Source organism: Heterodontus francisci, chromosome 15, assembly GCF_036365525.1.
Source record: "Heterodontus francisci isolate sHetFra1 chromosome 15, sHetFra1.hap1, whole genome shotgun sequence".
NCBI lineage: Eukaryota > Metazoa > Chordata > Chondrichthyes > Heterodontiformes > Heterodontidae > Heterodontus > Heterodontus francisci.
Window position 1 is genome coordinate 29,910,416 of NC_090385.1, and position 19,052 is coordinate 29,929,467.

Below are 19,052 nucleotides of genomic sequence, written 5' to 3' on the forward strand. Positions count from 1 at the left end.
ATTCAATTTTACTAATTCTGCTGACAGCAGTGGTTGCATTTCCACAACCCTCCACCCCCAACTCTCTCTCTCTCTCTCTCTCTCTCCCCCACTGTCTCTGGAATTTGCCATTAAAATAACAGCGCAATATCAATTAATTGTTCAAAGGAGTGCTAGTACATTGTGAACAGAGCAAGAGCTTCAATGAAACATTAAGTGTTGGCAAGGTTGTTTTAATTGAAGTTACCATGAATACTTTCTGATTCATCTTTAAAATGGAGTACAGTTTTTTTTGGTGTTCTTTTCTTCCCTGGGTTTTCCCGCCTTGCTAACGTTCTCACCTATTGGAGGCACACTCGCAAGACAAGCAAATTACTTTCAGGCCGCTACCAATGGGACACTTTACTGATTACCTGGAAAGACGTGATCGTGGGTTGGTAAAGACTAATCTGATTTTACACCATCCTTTCACTTCCATTTCCCTGGAGGCAACAGCTAAGATCAAGAATTCAACAGATCAGGAGGAAAATTGTCCTGTATTTCCCTCTCCCCCACTTTGTGAGACCTTGTATTGGACAGCAAAGTACTTCAAGGTAAATTTTTGAAGCAGTGGAAGATGTAGGGTTTTGGGGATTGAGCAGGGCCATGAGATTAGTTTTTGCATTGATCCAGTAAAGAGCTAAAAAAAAACATTGTGGGCCAAATGGTCCTCTTCTGTACTATAAACTTTTATGATTCCTCTACAGCTCTCCTATCTTGCTGGACACTACACTTTTGATTATAATTTCACTTATTCAGCTATATTTAATAGTATATTGCTTTTATCTACTGTTTTTTGCCTCAAAGCATTTTCAAGTCTCGCCCAAAACAGTTTTCTTTCACTTGGGTCTTCAGGCCAACAGATGTAGGTTTGCTTCTTCACTAGCTTTCTCACTTGGTGGTAGTTGGAGAGTCTATAGTTTGGGATTTTCTCAAGAAATATCAGAATGAGGACATCGTGGTAATCAACAAAAAGCCTCAAGCTGGCCAATTGGACCTCTAATCTGCACCATTCACTGCTGAGATAATCATTACTTATCACACACAGAGTCTTCCTGCTGTTGCTGATGGCACTTTGAATAAAGTCACGGTGATGAAGGCACAGCTTTAATGGCGGTTTCATATTTTCTTCCAAATTGGGAACCAGCTTTTCATCATTTGAGTTGTAGGAGACAAATGCATCATAAGTGTACAGCTTTTGGACTTTCTGAAACTTGTAATTTAGCTCAGCTTTTATGATATAGATGACGTACCTAATCAACCAGGGCAGTTTGGTGTTTACCAGAGAACTGATCAGTGTAAGTTAAATCACCACATAGGTAGAAATGAAAAGGAATTTTTCAATGTCACTATTGTAGATGCTGTCATCAAAATCAATGAATAAAGTCTTTGTAACTGGCCCTGCACACAGATAACTGCCCAGGTATGGAAGCTGTACAGTGGAACTGTGGACAGACCAGTTTCTGAACCAAACATTATCACAGAAACAGTCAAGCGAATTATTAAACAGATCAAAATAACTCAATGATCTCAAGCTCTGAACAAATTCTTTACTAATATTTTTGATGTAATTAAAGCGAAGAGAGAAGATTTGCAATGATGCCAAGCTGGAGATCAGTTCTATCGGAATGGTTTCCATGTAATTATTCTCCAATCGTAGAATTTGCAATCGCTTCAATTTCTTAAATAGAGACATGTTTAAAGTCAGACCCCTGTGTCCAACTCCCGATACGTCTAAAACAGTTAAGTTTGTCAGTGGATCCAGTGACTGAGTGTCAAAGAAAACCATCTGGTTTTTCCCCACATATAACATTTGTAGGTTAGCTAATCCCTCGAAAAAGTTGACTGGGATGACTTGTATTCCTTCAGGGGTCTGTCGTTCTAGATTCAGATATCTTAGAGACTTAAGGTGTGAAAACGGAAGATCTTTCAGTTTTCTGGTGGTTTCAAAACTGATTTTATTTGACCGAAGATCTAAATATTCAAGTGATTGCAATCCCTTCAACATATGATGCACAGCCTGCAGAATGTTAAAAAGCCAAATCAAGATATTTGAGATTGCTGGACCCCTCAAAGGCAGCATCACTTATTTCTGAAATCTTGTTCCTTGACAAAGTAAGCATGGTAAGATTTTTCAATTGACTAAAAGTGTGTTTCCTAATTTTACGAAGATTGTTTTCCTGAAACGTTAGATTTGAAAGAGCTGTCAAATATGTGAACGAGGATGGATCTAATGTGGTGATCCAGCAAGCTCACAAATTAAGATATTTCAGCCTGTTCAGACCATAAAATGCTCGACCATTAAACTTGGACAATGGATTCCAAGAGAGCTCTAAATACTGCAAGCCCTTCAGTGGCGTAAAGACATAATCCTGAAGACTTTTAATGGTGTTATGCTTTAACTGTAAAAATGTCAGGGTCTTCAGCATTGAACAGGAATTATTACTGATGATGCTGAGATTGCAGTGTTCCAAAATAAGATGGACCACGTTCTGGAAGTGTTGAAATTCATTATCCGTGATTTGGTGTATTTTGTTTCCAGTCAGATCAAGAGACAGGAGTTGAGTGTGGTTTCCAATCTGCTTGAGATCAAGCATACTATCTTTGGCAAGTTCTGCAAGAGACGACTGATTGCATTCAAGTTGCTATGAACGGTGGTCAGATTAGACAAGTTCAGATCAGTGATATTCTTCAAATAGTCAGTGTCTAGCTGGGCAATGTCAATGAAATTGCCACCAAGATTCAAGACAGCTAGGCGAGGCAGATTCTGAAAAGAAAACATGTTGATGTGTTTTAGCCTTTAGTCTTTGGACTTCCACTGTTTCTATCCTTTTTAGGCCCAAAGAACATGACCTTACATTTACCTAAATCCAGTTTTCCCCTTTCACTTAATCTTTCCATTATAATTTCTTTATAATTTTACACTTCCATCTGCACTGCTTACAATGCTACCAACATCTTTGTGTCATTGGCAAATTTGGTTATGTGGCTTTCTATCCCATCATTTAAGTCGATAATAAATATGGAAAATAGTTGAAGCTTTAATATAGATTCTTGCAGAACACCACTAGTCATATCCTGCCAATTAGAGTACCTGCCCATTATTCCGAGTCTCTGACTCCTGCACTAAGCTAATTTTCTAAACAGGTCAATAAATGGATGAATGATAAAATCTTAGGCACACAGCCTACTTAAAATATTTAAAGAGGGAGCTGCCTCCTAAGACTGAATTGGTTACCTATGCCTGTTAAAATCAGAAGTTGTCGGCTTTGAGTTTGAATTTAACTTCTCACTCAACTCAAGCCAACTGTTTTGGGGGTTAATATTGTACCAGTACATGAGTAAGTGCCCTGCACTCAAATTGCATAACTGCACTAAAACACAGTACAGAATTTTGAAAAACTATTGCACCTAGTTACAAGCATGATTCCAGAATGAGCAGTTGTACTCATCAGGAAACATTGAATGCTGGGGAAAAGAAGACTGAGGAGTGGCTTGACATAGTTCTTTAAGATTACCAAAAGGTGTGATAAGGTAGACATAGAGATGTTTCCATGTGGGGGAAACCAAAACCAGGGACCATAAATATAAAAGATGGTCACTAATAAAACCAACAATGAATTCAGAAGAAACTTCTTTACCCAGAGAGTGGTTAGAATGTGGAACTCGTTATGGAGTGGTTGAGGCAAATAGCATTTTAAGGGAAGCTGGATAAGTGCATAAGGGAGAAAGGAATAGATAGAGTGAGATGAAGTAGGGTGGGAGGAGGCTCATGTGAGGTATAAACATCAGCATGGGCCAGTTGGACTAAATAGTCTGTTTCTATGCTATAAATTCTAAATATAAAATGCAATCATGAAGGGAACATTTGGTATTGGTTAGGTTCTACAGAGCTTCCAGAAAACAAACATCGAACGTTGAAAAAAAGATGGCAAATCCAACCCAAGCTGTGGAAGTACGTATCCTCCAGTTGCTTAATAAGCAACAGTCAACATGGATTTAGATGGGGGACATTCTGTGTGACACATCTCTTTGACCTTATTGAGGTCATTACAAATAAAGTATGGAGTTAAACTCCCTATGGTATAGTTTTTTTTGCATTTTGAGAAATCTTTTCACAATGTTTTGCACAAATAATTTATAATTAAACTAAAATCCACAAGATTCCAATTCATAAGACTTGGTAAGAAGTTGATTAATATTACAGAACAGAGAGAATTCATGAAAGGTGTACTGTTAAGAGTAGGAGAGGTATCGCGTAGGGATTCACAAAAATTAATATTTAGAACTTTGGTTTATGATCTATATAAATGAGCTGAATGGTGAAATTAGTTGTAAGCTTGTCAAATTTGTAGACATTAAGATGGGGAGAGCAGTAGAAACACAGGATCCAGTTATATTAAAGATCTGCAAGCCATGGATCAGTTATACAATTAAGCAGATCAATGGAAAATTAAATGTAATAATGAAAAAACTGAAGTTTTGCACAGTGGAGAAAAGCATATGCAGCATAAGCATAAAATAACAAATATAATTAGCACAAGAACATTTAAAAAGGGAACCAGGGGGCAATAGTAGACTCAATGGGGGTAGTATAAACTCACATAACTAACTGGGGCCACAGTTGAGAGGGGTTACCAAATGTTTGGTTAAAAAGATGTTTTGAAAGATGAAGAGCTAAGTAGAGGGGTGGAGGGGCTTAGGAGGTTAATAGCTCTGTCATGAATGCTGGAACAAAGGGTTGGGAATAAGGAATGCATAGAGAGGCAAAGTTGGAGGACGACACAGGAAGGGAAATAATGCCAGAAGAAGTTGCAAAGGTGGAAAGGGTGAGACTGTAGAGGGATTTGAAAATGAGGACAAAGATTTTTTGTCCTTCTCTGCCATTCAATAAGATCATGGCTGATCTGATTGTTGCCTCAACTCCACATTCCTGCCTACCCCCAATAACCTTTCACCCCTTTGCTTATCAAGAACATATCTACCTCTGCCTTAAAATATTCAAAGACTGCGTCCACCACCTTTTGAGGAAGAGTTTCAAAGAATGTGCTATGCTAACATGATAGAAAATAAAATATGATGTTTCAATTTATGGATTGCCCTCAAGCCAGTCACATGATATATTTCTCATTTTCTCTAAAAAAAAAAAATTTTTTAACCCTTACTGTTCCATTGAAGTCAGCTATTTCAGCAGACGGAGAATGAAATCTGGAACCTTCTTGGTCTGAATTGTTAATCATTGAATAACCATCACAGAGGCAGTTTGAAATCTTACATGTTATTGAGTCACTTCCTGAATACCACTCCCCAAACAGAGCTGACTTTCGACATAATGGTACCAACATTTTTTGTCACTCAGATTGATTTTCTTGAGGAAAAGAGAAGTGTTCCTCTTATGTTAGGGAACTAGTTTAACTGTTTCAGCACCAAGTCTTCCGTTGATAACATTTTAGCTATCAATGCATGCAGAGAAATCTGCAGCAAGTTGAGATTGAAAGCGATAAATAAATACCTGTGGGCATTTTTTTTTTATTGCAAGTTCATTTGTGGGATGTAAACATTGCTGGCAAGGCCAGCATTTATTGCCCATCCCTAATTGCCCTTGAGAAGGTGGTGGTGAGCTGCCTTCTTGAACCGCTGCAGTCCATCTGGTGGAGGTACACCCACAGTGCTGTTAGGGAGTTCCAGAATTTTGATCCAACGACAGTGAAGGAACGGCGATATAGTTCCAAGTCAGGAGTGTCAAGAAGCCCGACACCATTCAAGACAAAGCAGCCCACTTGATCAGCACCCAATCCAGCACCTTAAACATTCACCCCCTCCATCACTGGCGCACAGTGGCAGCAATGTGTACATACGAACATACGAATTAGGAGGAGTAGGCCAATCAGCACTTTGAGCCTGCTCCACCATTCAATAAGTTCATGGCTAAACTGCTTACTCCACATTTCCACCTATCCCTCGATAACCTTCCACCCCCTTGCTCATCAAGAATCTATCTACCTCGGCCTTAAAAATGTTCAAAGACTCTGCCTCCACAGCCTTTTGAGGAAGAGAATTCCAAAGACTCATGACCCCACAGAGAAAAAATTTCTCGTCATCTCTGTCTTAAATGGATGACCCCTTATTTTTAAACAGTGACCCCTAGTTCTAGATTCTCCCACAAGGGGAAACATCCTTTCCACATCCACCCTGAGGATATTATATGTTTCAATCAAGTTACCTTACTCTTCTAAATTCCAGCAGATACAAGCCTCGCCTGTCCAATCTTTCCTCGTAAGACCGCCCGTCCATTCCAGATATTAGTCTAGTAAACATTCTGTGGACTGCCTCCAATGCATTTACATCCTTCCTTAAATGAGACCAGTACTGTACACAATACTCCAGATGTGGTCTCACCAATGCCCTGTACAGCTGAAGCATAACCTTCCTACTTTTGTATTCAATTTCCCTCACGATAAATGATAGCATTCTATTAGCTTTCCTAAGTACATTCCATCTACAAGATACACTGCAGCAACTCAACAAGGGTCCTTTGACAGCACTTTATTTTATAAGACTGCCCTGTTTTCATTTTAATTTTCAGTGGAAGATGACGAACCTGATCACAAATTCAAAAGAATATCGGCTCCAAATTACTGTAGGCGCCAATAGTGGATGATTGTATAACTTGTTCAGTTGATACTCCTCTGTCCACAACTTTAACAAAAGGTGCATTAAGTCCATACAATATTTAAAATATATAGAATCTTTCCAGGTGAATTTATTTTTGGCTTGAAAGGTGGAATTATAGTAGGCCACAAAATAATGGAAAAAGACAGTCAAAAATCATGCCCCAAGAAAATAAATCTCACGTCCGCATTTACATTTTCCTTCGGTAATACTTTCACTATTGCTGAAAACTGCACTTTTACTTACTTTAGGATTGTCCCCAACAATAAATATGACAAAATGATGGCTATGCCTGTAGTTTAAGTTGTCACCTTTCCAAACCCCCTCATCTTCATGTGCCAGAAGGTTTGCGTTGAAGGCTCTTTCTGGACTATTGGTGCATTAAGTTTCTAATTTGGCATCTATGGTGAAATCATACCATTTCATCTCATGGGCTCAAAAACAAGCAATGCAGCTTGCAGCATAAAAGTTAATTTATTGTGGGGCGGGGTGGGTGGTGTGATTAAGCAGACTGTTATAAGCTGCTTGGTGTTATTGTGGCTGTATCCTTTCTGGCACGTGATAAATGTTCCATCACACTCCTTGTAGATGGTGGCCAGAATGAGATGTCAGGATGTAAACCACATGTCACAGAGCACTTAGTCTCTGCACTGCTCTTGAAGACACTGTATTAATATGGCTGGTTCACTTAGGCTTCTGGTCAACGGTGGCCCTAAGATGTCAGTTATTTTCCCTTGCATTTCCTCAAGCAGTGTACAAATCCATTGATGCCAGCTGCTATCCCGTATCTTGCTTATCTGGTTATGCTTGTCATAGATCCTAGACAGTCTATTGGTAGGCGATACAAAAAAAGCATTATAAGCAAGTTCAATGGAATCCTCACGGAATGCTCTGCCACATGCAGTTTCCAAGTCACTGTTAAGTGATCAAGAGTATAAACTTTCATTTCTCCGCTTTTGCAATCAGACACTTGAAGTCAATTGCATTACCCTTCTCCTGGCACGACTCAGCAGACTTAACTGAACCTCGCATCTTGCTGGTCATTATAACTCAGTATAAGACCATGTGGTGCATTTAGTCACTGCAGTATCAGGGATTCCCACACACCACACATACTTTGCTATTATGCCTTTGTTCCCAATGATTTCATCTTTCATTGTTGCAGTGTTAACTGTTAGTCCTTGTGACACACACATTTCATTGCAGCATATAAACAAGCTACCTCCCAACGATTATAATGCAACTAAGCTAAGCATAAGATACAATGTGGATAGTAGGTCACCAATGGAGAAACAAGCTCCTCCTAGCTATAGGGTTTAACTCTCAAGAGTAGATGAGCAGACACTCGTTGGTGTCCATATACACAATCCTTAAAGGTGGCATGGAAAGTTGATATATGACATATTTACAAACTATGTTGAGCACACCCAACTTACTTTACTCTTTCAATAACATGCCAAAAAACTAAGCTAAATAGCCTAAATGAACTCCTTATTTCACATTCAAAAATGCAACTGAATATACATTAGGATAATTTTCAGGATATAAATTCTTTCCAACTTGTCGTCATAGTTGAGTTTGTTTGCACCACATATTAATAATGGAGCACTATATATTTTGTTGTAGCTTAGTTCAGTCCAGGTTGTGGCAGTGCAAGTCTGTTTATCTTTTTGCAATGTGAGTTTACAAGGGTTATATTTTTAAACATTTCCTTCAAAAAGGAAAATAACCTCATCAGATGTAGGTCAGTAACCTTATACACAGTTTGTTATAATATATATGTCACTAAATTTATGGCACACAATATTCCACTAAATCTTTATTTCATTGGGTAAATCAATAAAATTAGATGTGAAGAGAATTTTTAAAGCACAATTTGGGGGAGAAAAAAACAAGGGCATATGGCCTTCAGCACAATACTGTCTCACATCAATACCAAGTCCTGCAATGATATCACAGGGTCCTGAGGTGACTGCAACCCTCTCCTGTATCCTTTGTCCTGTATTTTAAATCACTAACTTTACTTTATCTGATCTTCTCTTCCCCTCTACCTCTTCTGATTCGCAAGCTCTTTGAAAACCCAAGCTTGGAGTTAATCGTCAACTACTTGTCAATTTGTCCTAGATTTTCTTCTCTTTTTAACCTCAGTGGTGTCCCACACTAATAACGGTCACCAATGGTTTAGATGACTCAATAAAATAAAAAGGCTGCCAAGAAAGCTCAAAATTGATGAGGAAAAGGTACACTTGAAGCTGGAATACAAGATATAGGCGGCCTTTACTTCTGTTCCCCACCATATGTGCTCACTGCCTCTGAATGGAATGCTCAGTTTATCAGACTAACTGAGGGGGGATGTAATTCAACTCAACAGTACCAGTAGCTGGCTTGAGGACATGCACCCACAATCAGCAAAGCAAGCATTAAACTACAAGAGCATTGGAACATCAAAATCAAAGTGTTATCCAAAATTCAAGGCAAAAACAGGAAGAATTAATTTTTTTTTTAAAAAAAGCTACCCTGAGAAAAGACCACATAAAACACTCTAATTGTTTCCACATCAACATTAGGCACAGGAAGTTTTTAAGCTTCTCCTTGGTCCCACTTTTTTGCTTCCTGTTTTGTCAAAATGGTTATTGTCTTCATGGAATAATATTCCACTTATGCCTGACATGTTGCCCATGGTGTTCATTATTCTTACGTGAGCCTCAGATGCTTCTGCACCAGCGAGCTTGCAAATAGCATTGGTTCAGTTTACTCCAAACATGAAATATAAATTATCAAAAATGCACAACGTATGTCTCAAAGGCAACATAGGCAATTTTTTTTTTTTTAAATTGTGGAATCGTTGAAAGGATGGCCCACTACATTTGTGGGCAACACAAACCTATTTTTTCAGTAACTTTACCAAAACATACATATTTTCTACAATGCTGTACAAGTTCAGATTCCAAAATGGCAGGGGTGGTAATGGTACAACCAGATAAGTGAAGAACATTTTTTTTTTTTTTTTTTGAAGTACTTCTCTTTACTATTTAAAAAAACTCAAAACATACCTTACATTCAAGGCAAATGTCCCCACCCCCCCCCAAACACACTAGTAGTTTTTATCAAGTACATATTATTACAGTTGATCTTACTTACTGGAATTTTAGTAATTAGCTGCTTTTAAAACTCGTTTTAGGACCATGAGAACTTCACAACTTAACTAATGGACCTATTCTGCTGAGGAACAGGACAACCAGTGTTCAAAAGATTAATTTTTGATTCTTCATTCCCATCTTGGTTAATGTGGTGCAACCTTCAGATCAGTGGGTGTGCATTTGGGGGAAGTTTGCATTGCACATCTGTGACAGAAGAACTCGTTAAACAAAAAAAATGTTATAAAACAAACATTTATTTGGAATCAGTCCTGTTACATTCACGTTTGTGCAAACTTCACCCTGGAACTTGGTGAGGAGTGTGAAGGGCTCGTTAGTGCTGTGAACCATAGTGAAAAACTATACTAAGTGTCAAGTTACAAAAATTCAGCCCAGAACCTGTCCAAGGGACAGTCCATTGGCTCAGCATTTACTCTTGCAAGTAAACAACTTAAAGATTCCCTTTTGTGACAACATATACACATACTATTTTGAAGGAATTGCTCTCTTTAGCCTTGAAAGGCAGCAACTGAGAGGTGATTTTGCACAGGAAGTCAGAAAACGGCATGGAAGAGAAGCACATTGAAGCATGTCTTAAAAGGGGAAAAGGGACATCGGTTTAAAATACGGAAAGGCAAATTTAAAACCAATATCAGAAAGTGCTTCTTTATACAAAATTATGAACGTATGGAAGGCTCTTTTGAGTAGAATACTGGAAACAAAATTCCTGGAGTTATTAAAGAGACAGTTGGATGTCGTGCTGATGGGCTGTAGTTTTTTTCCTGGATGGGTGAGCTCAGATTGGCAAAGTGGCCTTCCACATCTACTTTTAGCTGTGACAGGGACCAAGGATACAAAGTGCAGAAGTCTGGAGGTTTTAGTACCAAAGTAAAATGCACTGTAGCTAGTGGTAAAAATTTTCATGCACATGAGAGTAGATTGGAGGTGAAGCCCTTTGTAAAGGTAATGCATGTTATACTATAACAGAAGCAAACGTAATCATTTTATAAAACTGTCTCGAATATATTTAAGTACTGATGGGAGATATTGTAATGTTCAACTGAGGGATCAGAAACCAAAGTTTCAGCTCCAGTTGCTTAAAAAGACAAAAGCAAATAGATATATGAACCTCGATAGAGTCCAACTGTCGGACAGCATTAGTGTTAGTACAGCAGCACCTCAACAGAACATTATCTGCTGCATCACAATCTTGGATACATAATTGATGATTCCTGCATTAAAATAAAAATTATAGCAATAAAGGCCTTCAAATTTTGGCCAAACCATTTTCCTAATGAGGCATCATCAGGAAAGAAGGTCTTGATCATGCTGGGAGTAATAGTAAAATTTTCTCTTTTGCAATTTTCTGATTTATTTTCAATAAATTTCAGTCAGAAAAAGGCAGATTTCCCAAATATAAAACAATCAATTTCATTTACCATCATTTTCTGAAGAGATTTTAACCTGTTTATTTGTTGGAGATATGCATTTTCCTTCTCTGAATCTCTCCCTTACCCAATTATTTCCCCATTATGAATCAAGAGGATAAAAAACAAAGTGGGTTTGCCAAAGTCAGAAGAAACTCCTCAAGCAAAACAACAATCACCAACTCAAATTCAAAATATCAATTCTTATTGGCTGTTGCAATGTAATTAACATTGCACCTATAATCTCAAATCTAATGCAAATGACTAGAACTGATTTGTATTATTAAATAAATTTGAGTTTAAATATATTGTGTATGTACATATTATATATATATATATATATATATATATATATACACTGCATTGTACTAGAAAAATAATTAACTGCTGTTGCCATTTATACTCCTACAGCAATCATTCATCACAATGTCACCATATTAAGGTTTTAAAAAGACAAAATCATTATGGTCGATAGCTTATTGAAAAGACAAAGAATACTGAAAATCTGGTGGTACATTTGGGTCAGTTAGACAGTGTCTGAAGTTCATAAACTCTTGCATTAAATTGCAGCCAAATATCAACATTTCTTCATCAGTGGATAAATGTACTATCCAGAGTGTTACTAAGTTAGTGAGACAAGTAGGTTCACACATGGTTTGTGATGAATTATGAATGTTATTTAGAGTGGTATAGAGAAGGCCCAAGCATTTCTGGCCTGGCAGGGGGTGGGGCGGGAAAGGTTGGTTGGTGGTTGGGGCTGCAGGGCAGAAAGTCAGTAAGGTTGCTGCCCCTGAACATTATCCAATGGTCCTTGCTGCAAAACATGTATGTAGATGTTATATCATGGCAGGACTGGGCTCAACTGGTATGGCCCTAGCACGCAATATTCAGGTTCACATCTTAGGAATAAGCAGGTGAGTGAGGTACCAAAGTGCTGACAGTTCTGTACCCCAGTCAGAGTCAGCACCTTTTGAAAAGGAGAGAAATACTGGGGGGGGAAAAACTGTTTACTCTTCCCAATGATAGTGTAACTTAAGACTGTTTGAACAGTATGGCTTGAACAGAAGCACAGATATTTGCATGTCTAAATATCAGTGTATGCAGGGTACAATAAGGAGAACAAAGTGTGGATGACAGAGCAATACGCTTGATATGGTCAAAGAAAATAAATGAACAATTTCAAAGTGAAGCAACTGCACATCTTTGGAGTCCATGAATTGAATGGACTGTGAGGACAAACAAAATAGACATGTTTATGTTTATAACTGACCCCTGGCATTTGCACTATGACAGAACACCAGGTTACACCATGGAAAGGTCATTGGTCATTAATAATTTAATTATTTCCCCATGTCATAGAATCTAGTGCGCAGGTTGTATCTTCACACTGGTTTAAGACTACAAATCTTGGAGTGAGAACAGAGCACTAATGAGATGAAAGGTACAACGGTAGTTTGATGCTACAATCAAGCTGGTGTAAAATCCATAGGGATCTATCTGATTTTCTAGAAGTCTTATCAATGACATCTTCACACATCAATTTATATATCAAAACTGGAGTGACCTGATTTTTTAAACAGGGAGCTACATTCATTTTAAAACAGCGTTCAAGATACAAGATTTTTAACATTACAGTCTTCTTGATTAGTTGAAGTAGTTTATTCCCTTGGGAAGAAACTTGTAAGTTTTTTTTATTTTTCTGCAAAACTAGAGATAAAGTACTTCACTGTGATAAAGCAGACACTTCAATATTGCACCTGTATTCCATGATGTAATTATAGCACTTAGTGTATACAAAACTCATTGGAAGTAAAAAAAGAACGAACCATCTCCCTTAGTGACAAGTTTCCTTTCCAAACAGTGGATTTTTCTCTAGCATTAAGCTGTCATTTCTACTCCATTGCCAACATGATTCAGAAAGCAGCTGGGGAGGGGCTGAGCAGCTAATCCAATTCCATTAAAAGTAGCTGAGGAAAAAATTGCAGAATTAACTGCTGGGTTGGTTCCTCATTTAAAAAGACAATTCCAGACATCAAGAAGAAAGTTTTTTTTTTAAAATAGGGGGCAGAAGGACAATGCTGTAAAGGATTAGATGCTGTGTTTCATATGAATTGTATCCAGTGTTCATTTAAAAACAACTGATAGACCTGCACTCAGCCCCAAGTAACATGCAATGTGAGATGCTAGCTGCATTTTTAAATTTGTTGAGTAAAGCTTCTTTTGCATAATTTGGAGAGTGGATCCAAAATTTGTAATCTCCTTCAATCTGGAATCTCAATATTAAGGTGCCATTTAGGATAGTAGCAAGAATATGAGCTTGCCAGAACAAACAGAACTCATTGTTTAGCTTTTGCTGAATAGCACTGCCATGACGTAGTAGGACTGCTAGGTTTGGTTCATTACATCACATACCCGTTTATCAGATTCAGCTCTTTGTACAGAATTTGGGATTTCTGGGGTCACTTTGGCTTGTCCTACATATTGCATTAGCCTTTAATTAATAGAAAAATATAAAGGACATGGATATTTGGAATAGTCAATAACCAGCTCAAAGGATGAATTTGGTCCTTACTAGATAGGAAAGGGTATCATAGGCACCATTCCAAATCACTAAAGTAGCTGAAAGGAACTTCACACAACGGAAGGTGTTGAGAATTCAGTCCAGTCACTCAAAACCTCCTGCCCTCAATGGTGCAAGTTAAAATTTTCCCAGTTGGGTTTCTAGATGGAGATGGAGTTGTGTGTGAAAACAGGAAAAACTGACATTCAAAATTCCCATCACAATTCCTACTGTCTGATCATGGAGGGTAGGAGATCATGATTCCTGCACGATAAAAAAAATAATCAGGAGACTGTTATTCGTAACATCTTTTCCCTCCTGGGTGCAGGGGGAAAGAGATTGCCAGGAGCCTGAAGAGTTGAAAAAATAAAGCTTGAAAATAAAAAAAGAGATAAATTACAATTATCCAATAGTGTATCATGTATACTAGCTCATAGTAAAACACAAATCTGCCCCATCATCTGCTCTTCCACGAGAGTCCTATACTTGTGAGATGTGGAATCTGAGGAGACACTGTAGTTGGGAGAACAGATCTTCCAAATCTCCCACGTACAGCCAGGGCTTTGCTCAAACTGCATCATCCTCATCTCTCCCCAAAAGGAGACTGTTTTTGTCTGGATCGTGCAGAGGGATGTTGGTCATGGATCGCCTTTCAGACCTGAGAGAGTTAATTGAGGCTCGGCTGTAGTGTACTATTCGGTCCAGTAGGCTTAGCTTTGGCGACTCCCGCCTAACTTCACCCATACCAATGTGCACACTGATGTCAGACAGAGATTTCTGCTTCATGTGATTCCGAGCTCTGGTTTCTAACCTGGCAGGATCTGGTTTCTTGTAACTGAAAAGAGAAAAGAAAAAGATTATATTGCTACAAAAGTGGTTCACAAAAAACAATTAAAAGCTCCAAGGAAAAACAAATAATCAGCGAAGTTAAAAAAAAACAGAATTCAACTATAAAATGCATCAAAATTTCTTGACGTTCTCCTCCAAGTAGGCCCTTACTGTTGCATGGATACAATCCTACTATCCACCATTCAAAAGTTACCATTCTTCATGTACACCCTGTGCTGCTTATACTCAACACCTACCCATTTTCCATTAAGAGTTACCAGAGTACAATCCCTGGTTAATTTCTGATTCCTCCCTAAGTCAGTAGACCTCAAACCAATTACCTACTAGGATACTAGATTCAAGAAACAAATACTTACAGCTTTAATAATAGAGAAGAAAGCACCACAGAAACAGATGATGCTGCCATCGCAGCAGATCCCATCCACGGTTGTAATATCAGTCCCACAGGTAGGAAGACCCCTGAAAAGCAAAGAATGTAGTCACTCTATCAAAGAAAGGGGCAGAATTCAATTAGCTTTGTATTTGTCCCAAAATACATTACTCATCGTTTAAAGTTGACAAGTTTTTACTTTTCCACTCAAATATATTCATTCAAAATTACAGGGGCGTGTGCAGTCTATCACATGCTAAAAATACTGGAGCTAATTTTCTGATTTCAAATGAACAGTGAAGTTTTCATTAGGTTAGGCATATCCCCACGTGTAGTTAAAAAAAAAATCCACGGTTGGTGGTGGCCAGCTAAAAATTTGTGGTCCACAAGGAACAAATGCGGCAAAAGGTAGCACTAAATAAAAATAATAGATACCCCAGAAGTGATTACTGAATGTAACTGTTTTATTCAGGGGTTCAAATTGTGAGGTTTTTATGTAGTTTGTAATAGTTAAATAGTCTCAAGGGTGTTGACGTGAAAATGAGGTTTTTTGGGAGGGGGAATGGCGGTGGTAGTTGGAGAAGATACAACTCTGGACTCAAGCAGCCAATTTGAGAATATGACAGGAGTTGCAGCTGGGCTGATCTATGATAAGTGAAGTTTAATACAGGTGAATTCAAGGTAATGCAATTCAGAAGAATCGTAGGCTTGTGCAATCCATGGTCAGATAGTGCTTGTTAAAGAAGATATTAAGGTAGTGAGGTTAGCTGATTTGTAATTCACCCTGTCTAAACAGTGTGAGCAGCATTAAACAGAACAAATAGGATGCTGGATTATATTGCTAAATCATCAATTTAAAAAGCTAGAAGCCATACTGAAGCTGCAGAGTGCCCCGATCAGGCTGAAACTTGGGTACAGATCAAGTTGCTGCAACGGAAGGGGAGGCAATCCAGTGCTAGTCAGTACATTAATCTTCAGTGCCAGAGGGAATAGTAATGAGGAATAATTGATACATGATAGAGGAAATAATCCTGCAAAAACACTTTGACATGCCATTGCAGCAGGATTTTGGTTCATATAAAATAAAGCCTTACATACAGAAAACTCTCACTGCAACCGGGAAGTTATTTACTCCCCATTCACTCTTGGGATAAAGTCTGCATTGAAAGAACTTACTGTTGCATATCCTTCACTTCTCAGACATAAAGGCTTAAAAATTATCCTTCTTATTGTATTAGGACATTTCTACCTGAGTCTATTTTGTACACACACAAATAAGGAAACTTTAAAAAACTGAACACAACGAGTTCACTTACCAGCAGCTATGGGAATACCAATAATATTATAAATTAAAGCAAACACAAAATTGATCCGAATTCTCTGGACGGTCTTTTTGGACAAATGAATACTTGCCACTACGTCAAGGAGATCATTCTGTGAAGCAAAGAGGAAAAAACAAAGAAAATATTACTATAGTGTGCTTGCCACACTTGAGTGTTGTGTGTGTGTGTGTGTGTGTGTGTGTGTGTGTGTGTGTGTGTGTGTGTATATGATACAGCCCCATGTTCTGCTTCGCTCCAAAGTGTTGCCTTAGTACCTATTCTTCAAGCATTTACCATGACAGCAAGTCTTAACAGGCTATCAATGAATGGGTGAAATCACAGCCAAGCCCAGTCCTGCTCTCAAACGAGACACGCATAATTGTACAGGAGGTGGGGTGCTGAGATAATCTAAGTTTCATTTTTACAATTTATTCTTGTCACGTGGAGATTGCTGGCAAGACACATCAGGTTATTATCCATCCCTAATCGCCCCAGGAAGGCATGGTGGGCCTTCTGTAGTGGTTTGATGCAACTAAGTGTCGTGCAGGGCATTTCCAAGGGCAGTTAAGAGTCAATGACATTGGTGTCAGACTGGAGTCACATATTGTTCAGATTAGGTAAAGACAGCAGGTTCCCTTTCCTAAAGGGCATTCATCAGCCAGTTAGGTTTTATGATAGTCTAATAATGTCATGGTCACTTCTACTGATTCCAGCCTTTTCGGCAATTTCCAGTTTTTTATTGAAAGTGAATTCAAGTTCATAAACTGCCACAGTGGCATTTAAACTCAGCCTCTGGATTACTAGTTTAATAATGTTACTACATTACTGTCCCCCTGAACTTTGGATACTCTATCACACAAAGCTATAATTTCATACTTATGATGAAAGTAATAACGAAAGCAGTATTGATGAAAGGTCATCTGTTTCTCTCGCCAGACACTGACTGACCAGCTGAGTATTTGCACCATTTTCTATTTTTTTTTTCATACTGATATTACCTTCTAGAAACGCACAAATGCATACAGGGATTCTAATGTTACTGGTATTAATGACCAGTGCCCAGCCCATAACTATCCTTGGCGAGTGAACAGCCCTTTTAAAGAGTATCTGATTTACCAAGGCATCATCGCTTATTTCCATTGATGGATGCAACTTGCCACATCCAAGTTTCTTTGTCTAATGCACTCCTTACTGGTATCCCATTCTTGACCCTACATAAACTCCAATTCATTTTCCTTTACTAAGTTCCACTTTCCTATCACTCCTGCACGTGCCAACCTTCATTAGCTCACTGCTCTTTAATGTAATGAATTCAAACAAAGTTCTCATCTTTATTTACAAATCACTCTGCAGCCTTGCTCAACCTTACATCTGCATCAGTACATGTCCTCATTCTTTAAACATTTCCCTCCTTTCCATCTCAACCCCATTCACCCCACCTTCAGTGACAGAGTCTTCAGCTATTTTGGTCCTGCACTCTGCAACAATCTCCCTAAACTTCAACCACCTTGCTACCTCATTTTACAATATCAAATATCTTCTCAAAACCTATTTTTCCCAACCATGCCTTCCGTCATCTCCCTAAATTCTTCTCTTACTGCTAATCACACAATTCATTCATGCACTAGATGGCATACATCCTACAGCACTGCTAATACTCAGTATTCTGACAGCATGAGGAGCCAGAAAGCAAAGCTGAAGGCGGCAGGAATAAATAAAAGTCAAATCTTGCATTCCTGTAATAAAGAGATCCTGCAGCAAAGAATGTAACCGGCCTGCCATGAAGCTCCCTTAGAATGTCCAGCTGTTGATGGCAACACTTCCTGTGTTTTTTTTTTTAACTTCAGCAATGCAGTTGAAATATGCATTAACATATACATATATTGTATGCACGGTATTACTGAAGGATGAGAGTTTTCATTTTTCCTCCTTCTGTCGTCTCCCAGCACCATCCAACATCAGTCTACTCTCAGACTGTTTCAATGCTTCTTTGAAATTGGTTAGGTCCAAAATGAACACCTCTGATTTCCCCTTTATCCCTTTGGGAAATGCACAGCTTCTGTCCAGCACTATTCCATGGAAGTAAAACGCAATCTATTTAAAACAGTCACCTCAACAGTGAAATGAGGGGACATGTTTTTCGTTTCACCACCAAGTGTGAACTCAGACAGTGCATTGCATATAGTTCAAACGCACTATCAATCTGAAGGACTAGTGGTTGCAATCATTCCCATTTATCAACTGATAAATATCGGTAATCAACTGTGATTAACAAACAGTTATAAATAAACAATTCAGGTGAAACCAGTCACAGCATCAATCGTCACCTGAGCTCCAAAACAGGTAAAACAATTAAGGAAATCCACTGTTCAGATGAAGAAAGTCAAGAAAGAATCATAACATTCACTGAACTGCTCATTCTTACCCGAATCAAAACAACATCCGCTGCTTCAATGGCTACATCGGTGCCTGTACCAATGGCAATTCCAACATCTGCCATTGCCAATGCTGGGGAGTCATTGACACCATCGCCCACCATTGCCACAATGCTCCCTTGCTTCTGCAGCTGTTCCACTTTTGCTACTTTGTGCGAGGGAAGGACTTCAGCAAACACCTTGGTGATGCCAACCTGAGAATACAGGCAATAAATCAAGTTATGGCAATCGTCTTTCACACAAGCCACAAAATATAGCACAA

The 19,052-nt window shown here is 38.5% G+C and overlaps 2 protein-coding genes across 4 annotated transcripts in view; both read right to left on the reverse strand.

Annotated features, from left to right (window-relative positions):
• Positions 1-272: 272 nt before the first annotated feature.
• On the reverse strand, positions 273-12,781 carry LOC137377403 (toll-like receptor 13). Its single transcript, XM_068046982.1, is given in 6 exon segments — positions 273-2,056; positions 2,058-2,663; positions 6,937-7,060; positions 10,456-10,805; positions 11,231-11,337; positions 12,700-12,781. Coding segments are annotated over 6 exon segments (2,556 nt in total). The 3' UTR covers positions 273-769.
• atp7a (ATPase copper transporting alpha) overlaps positions 12,576-19,052 on the reverse strand; it is an 85,886-nt gene continuing 79,409 nt past the window's right edge. For all 3 annotated transcript variants that reach the window (XM_068047326.1, XM_068047325.1, XM_068047324.1), the window contains exons 20-23: positions 18,781-18,984; positions 16,350-16,467; positions 15,020-15,122; positions 12,576-14,649 (exon numbers count right to left, since the gene is read on the reverse strand). In XM_068047326.1, coding sequence (XP_067903427.1) covers positions 14,382-14,649; positions 15,020-15,122; positions 16,350-16,467; positions 18,781-18,984 — 693 coding nt within the window. In that variant the 3' untranslated portion in view covers positions 12,576-14,381. The remainder of the gene's footprint in view (positions 14,650-15,019; positions 15,123-16,349; positions 16,468-18,780; positions 18,985-19,052) is intronic.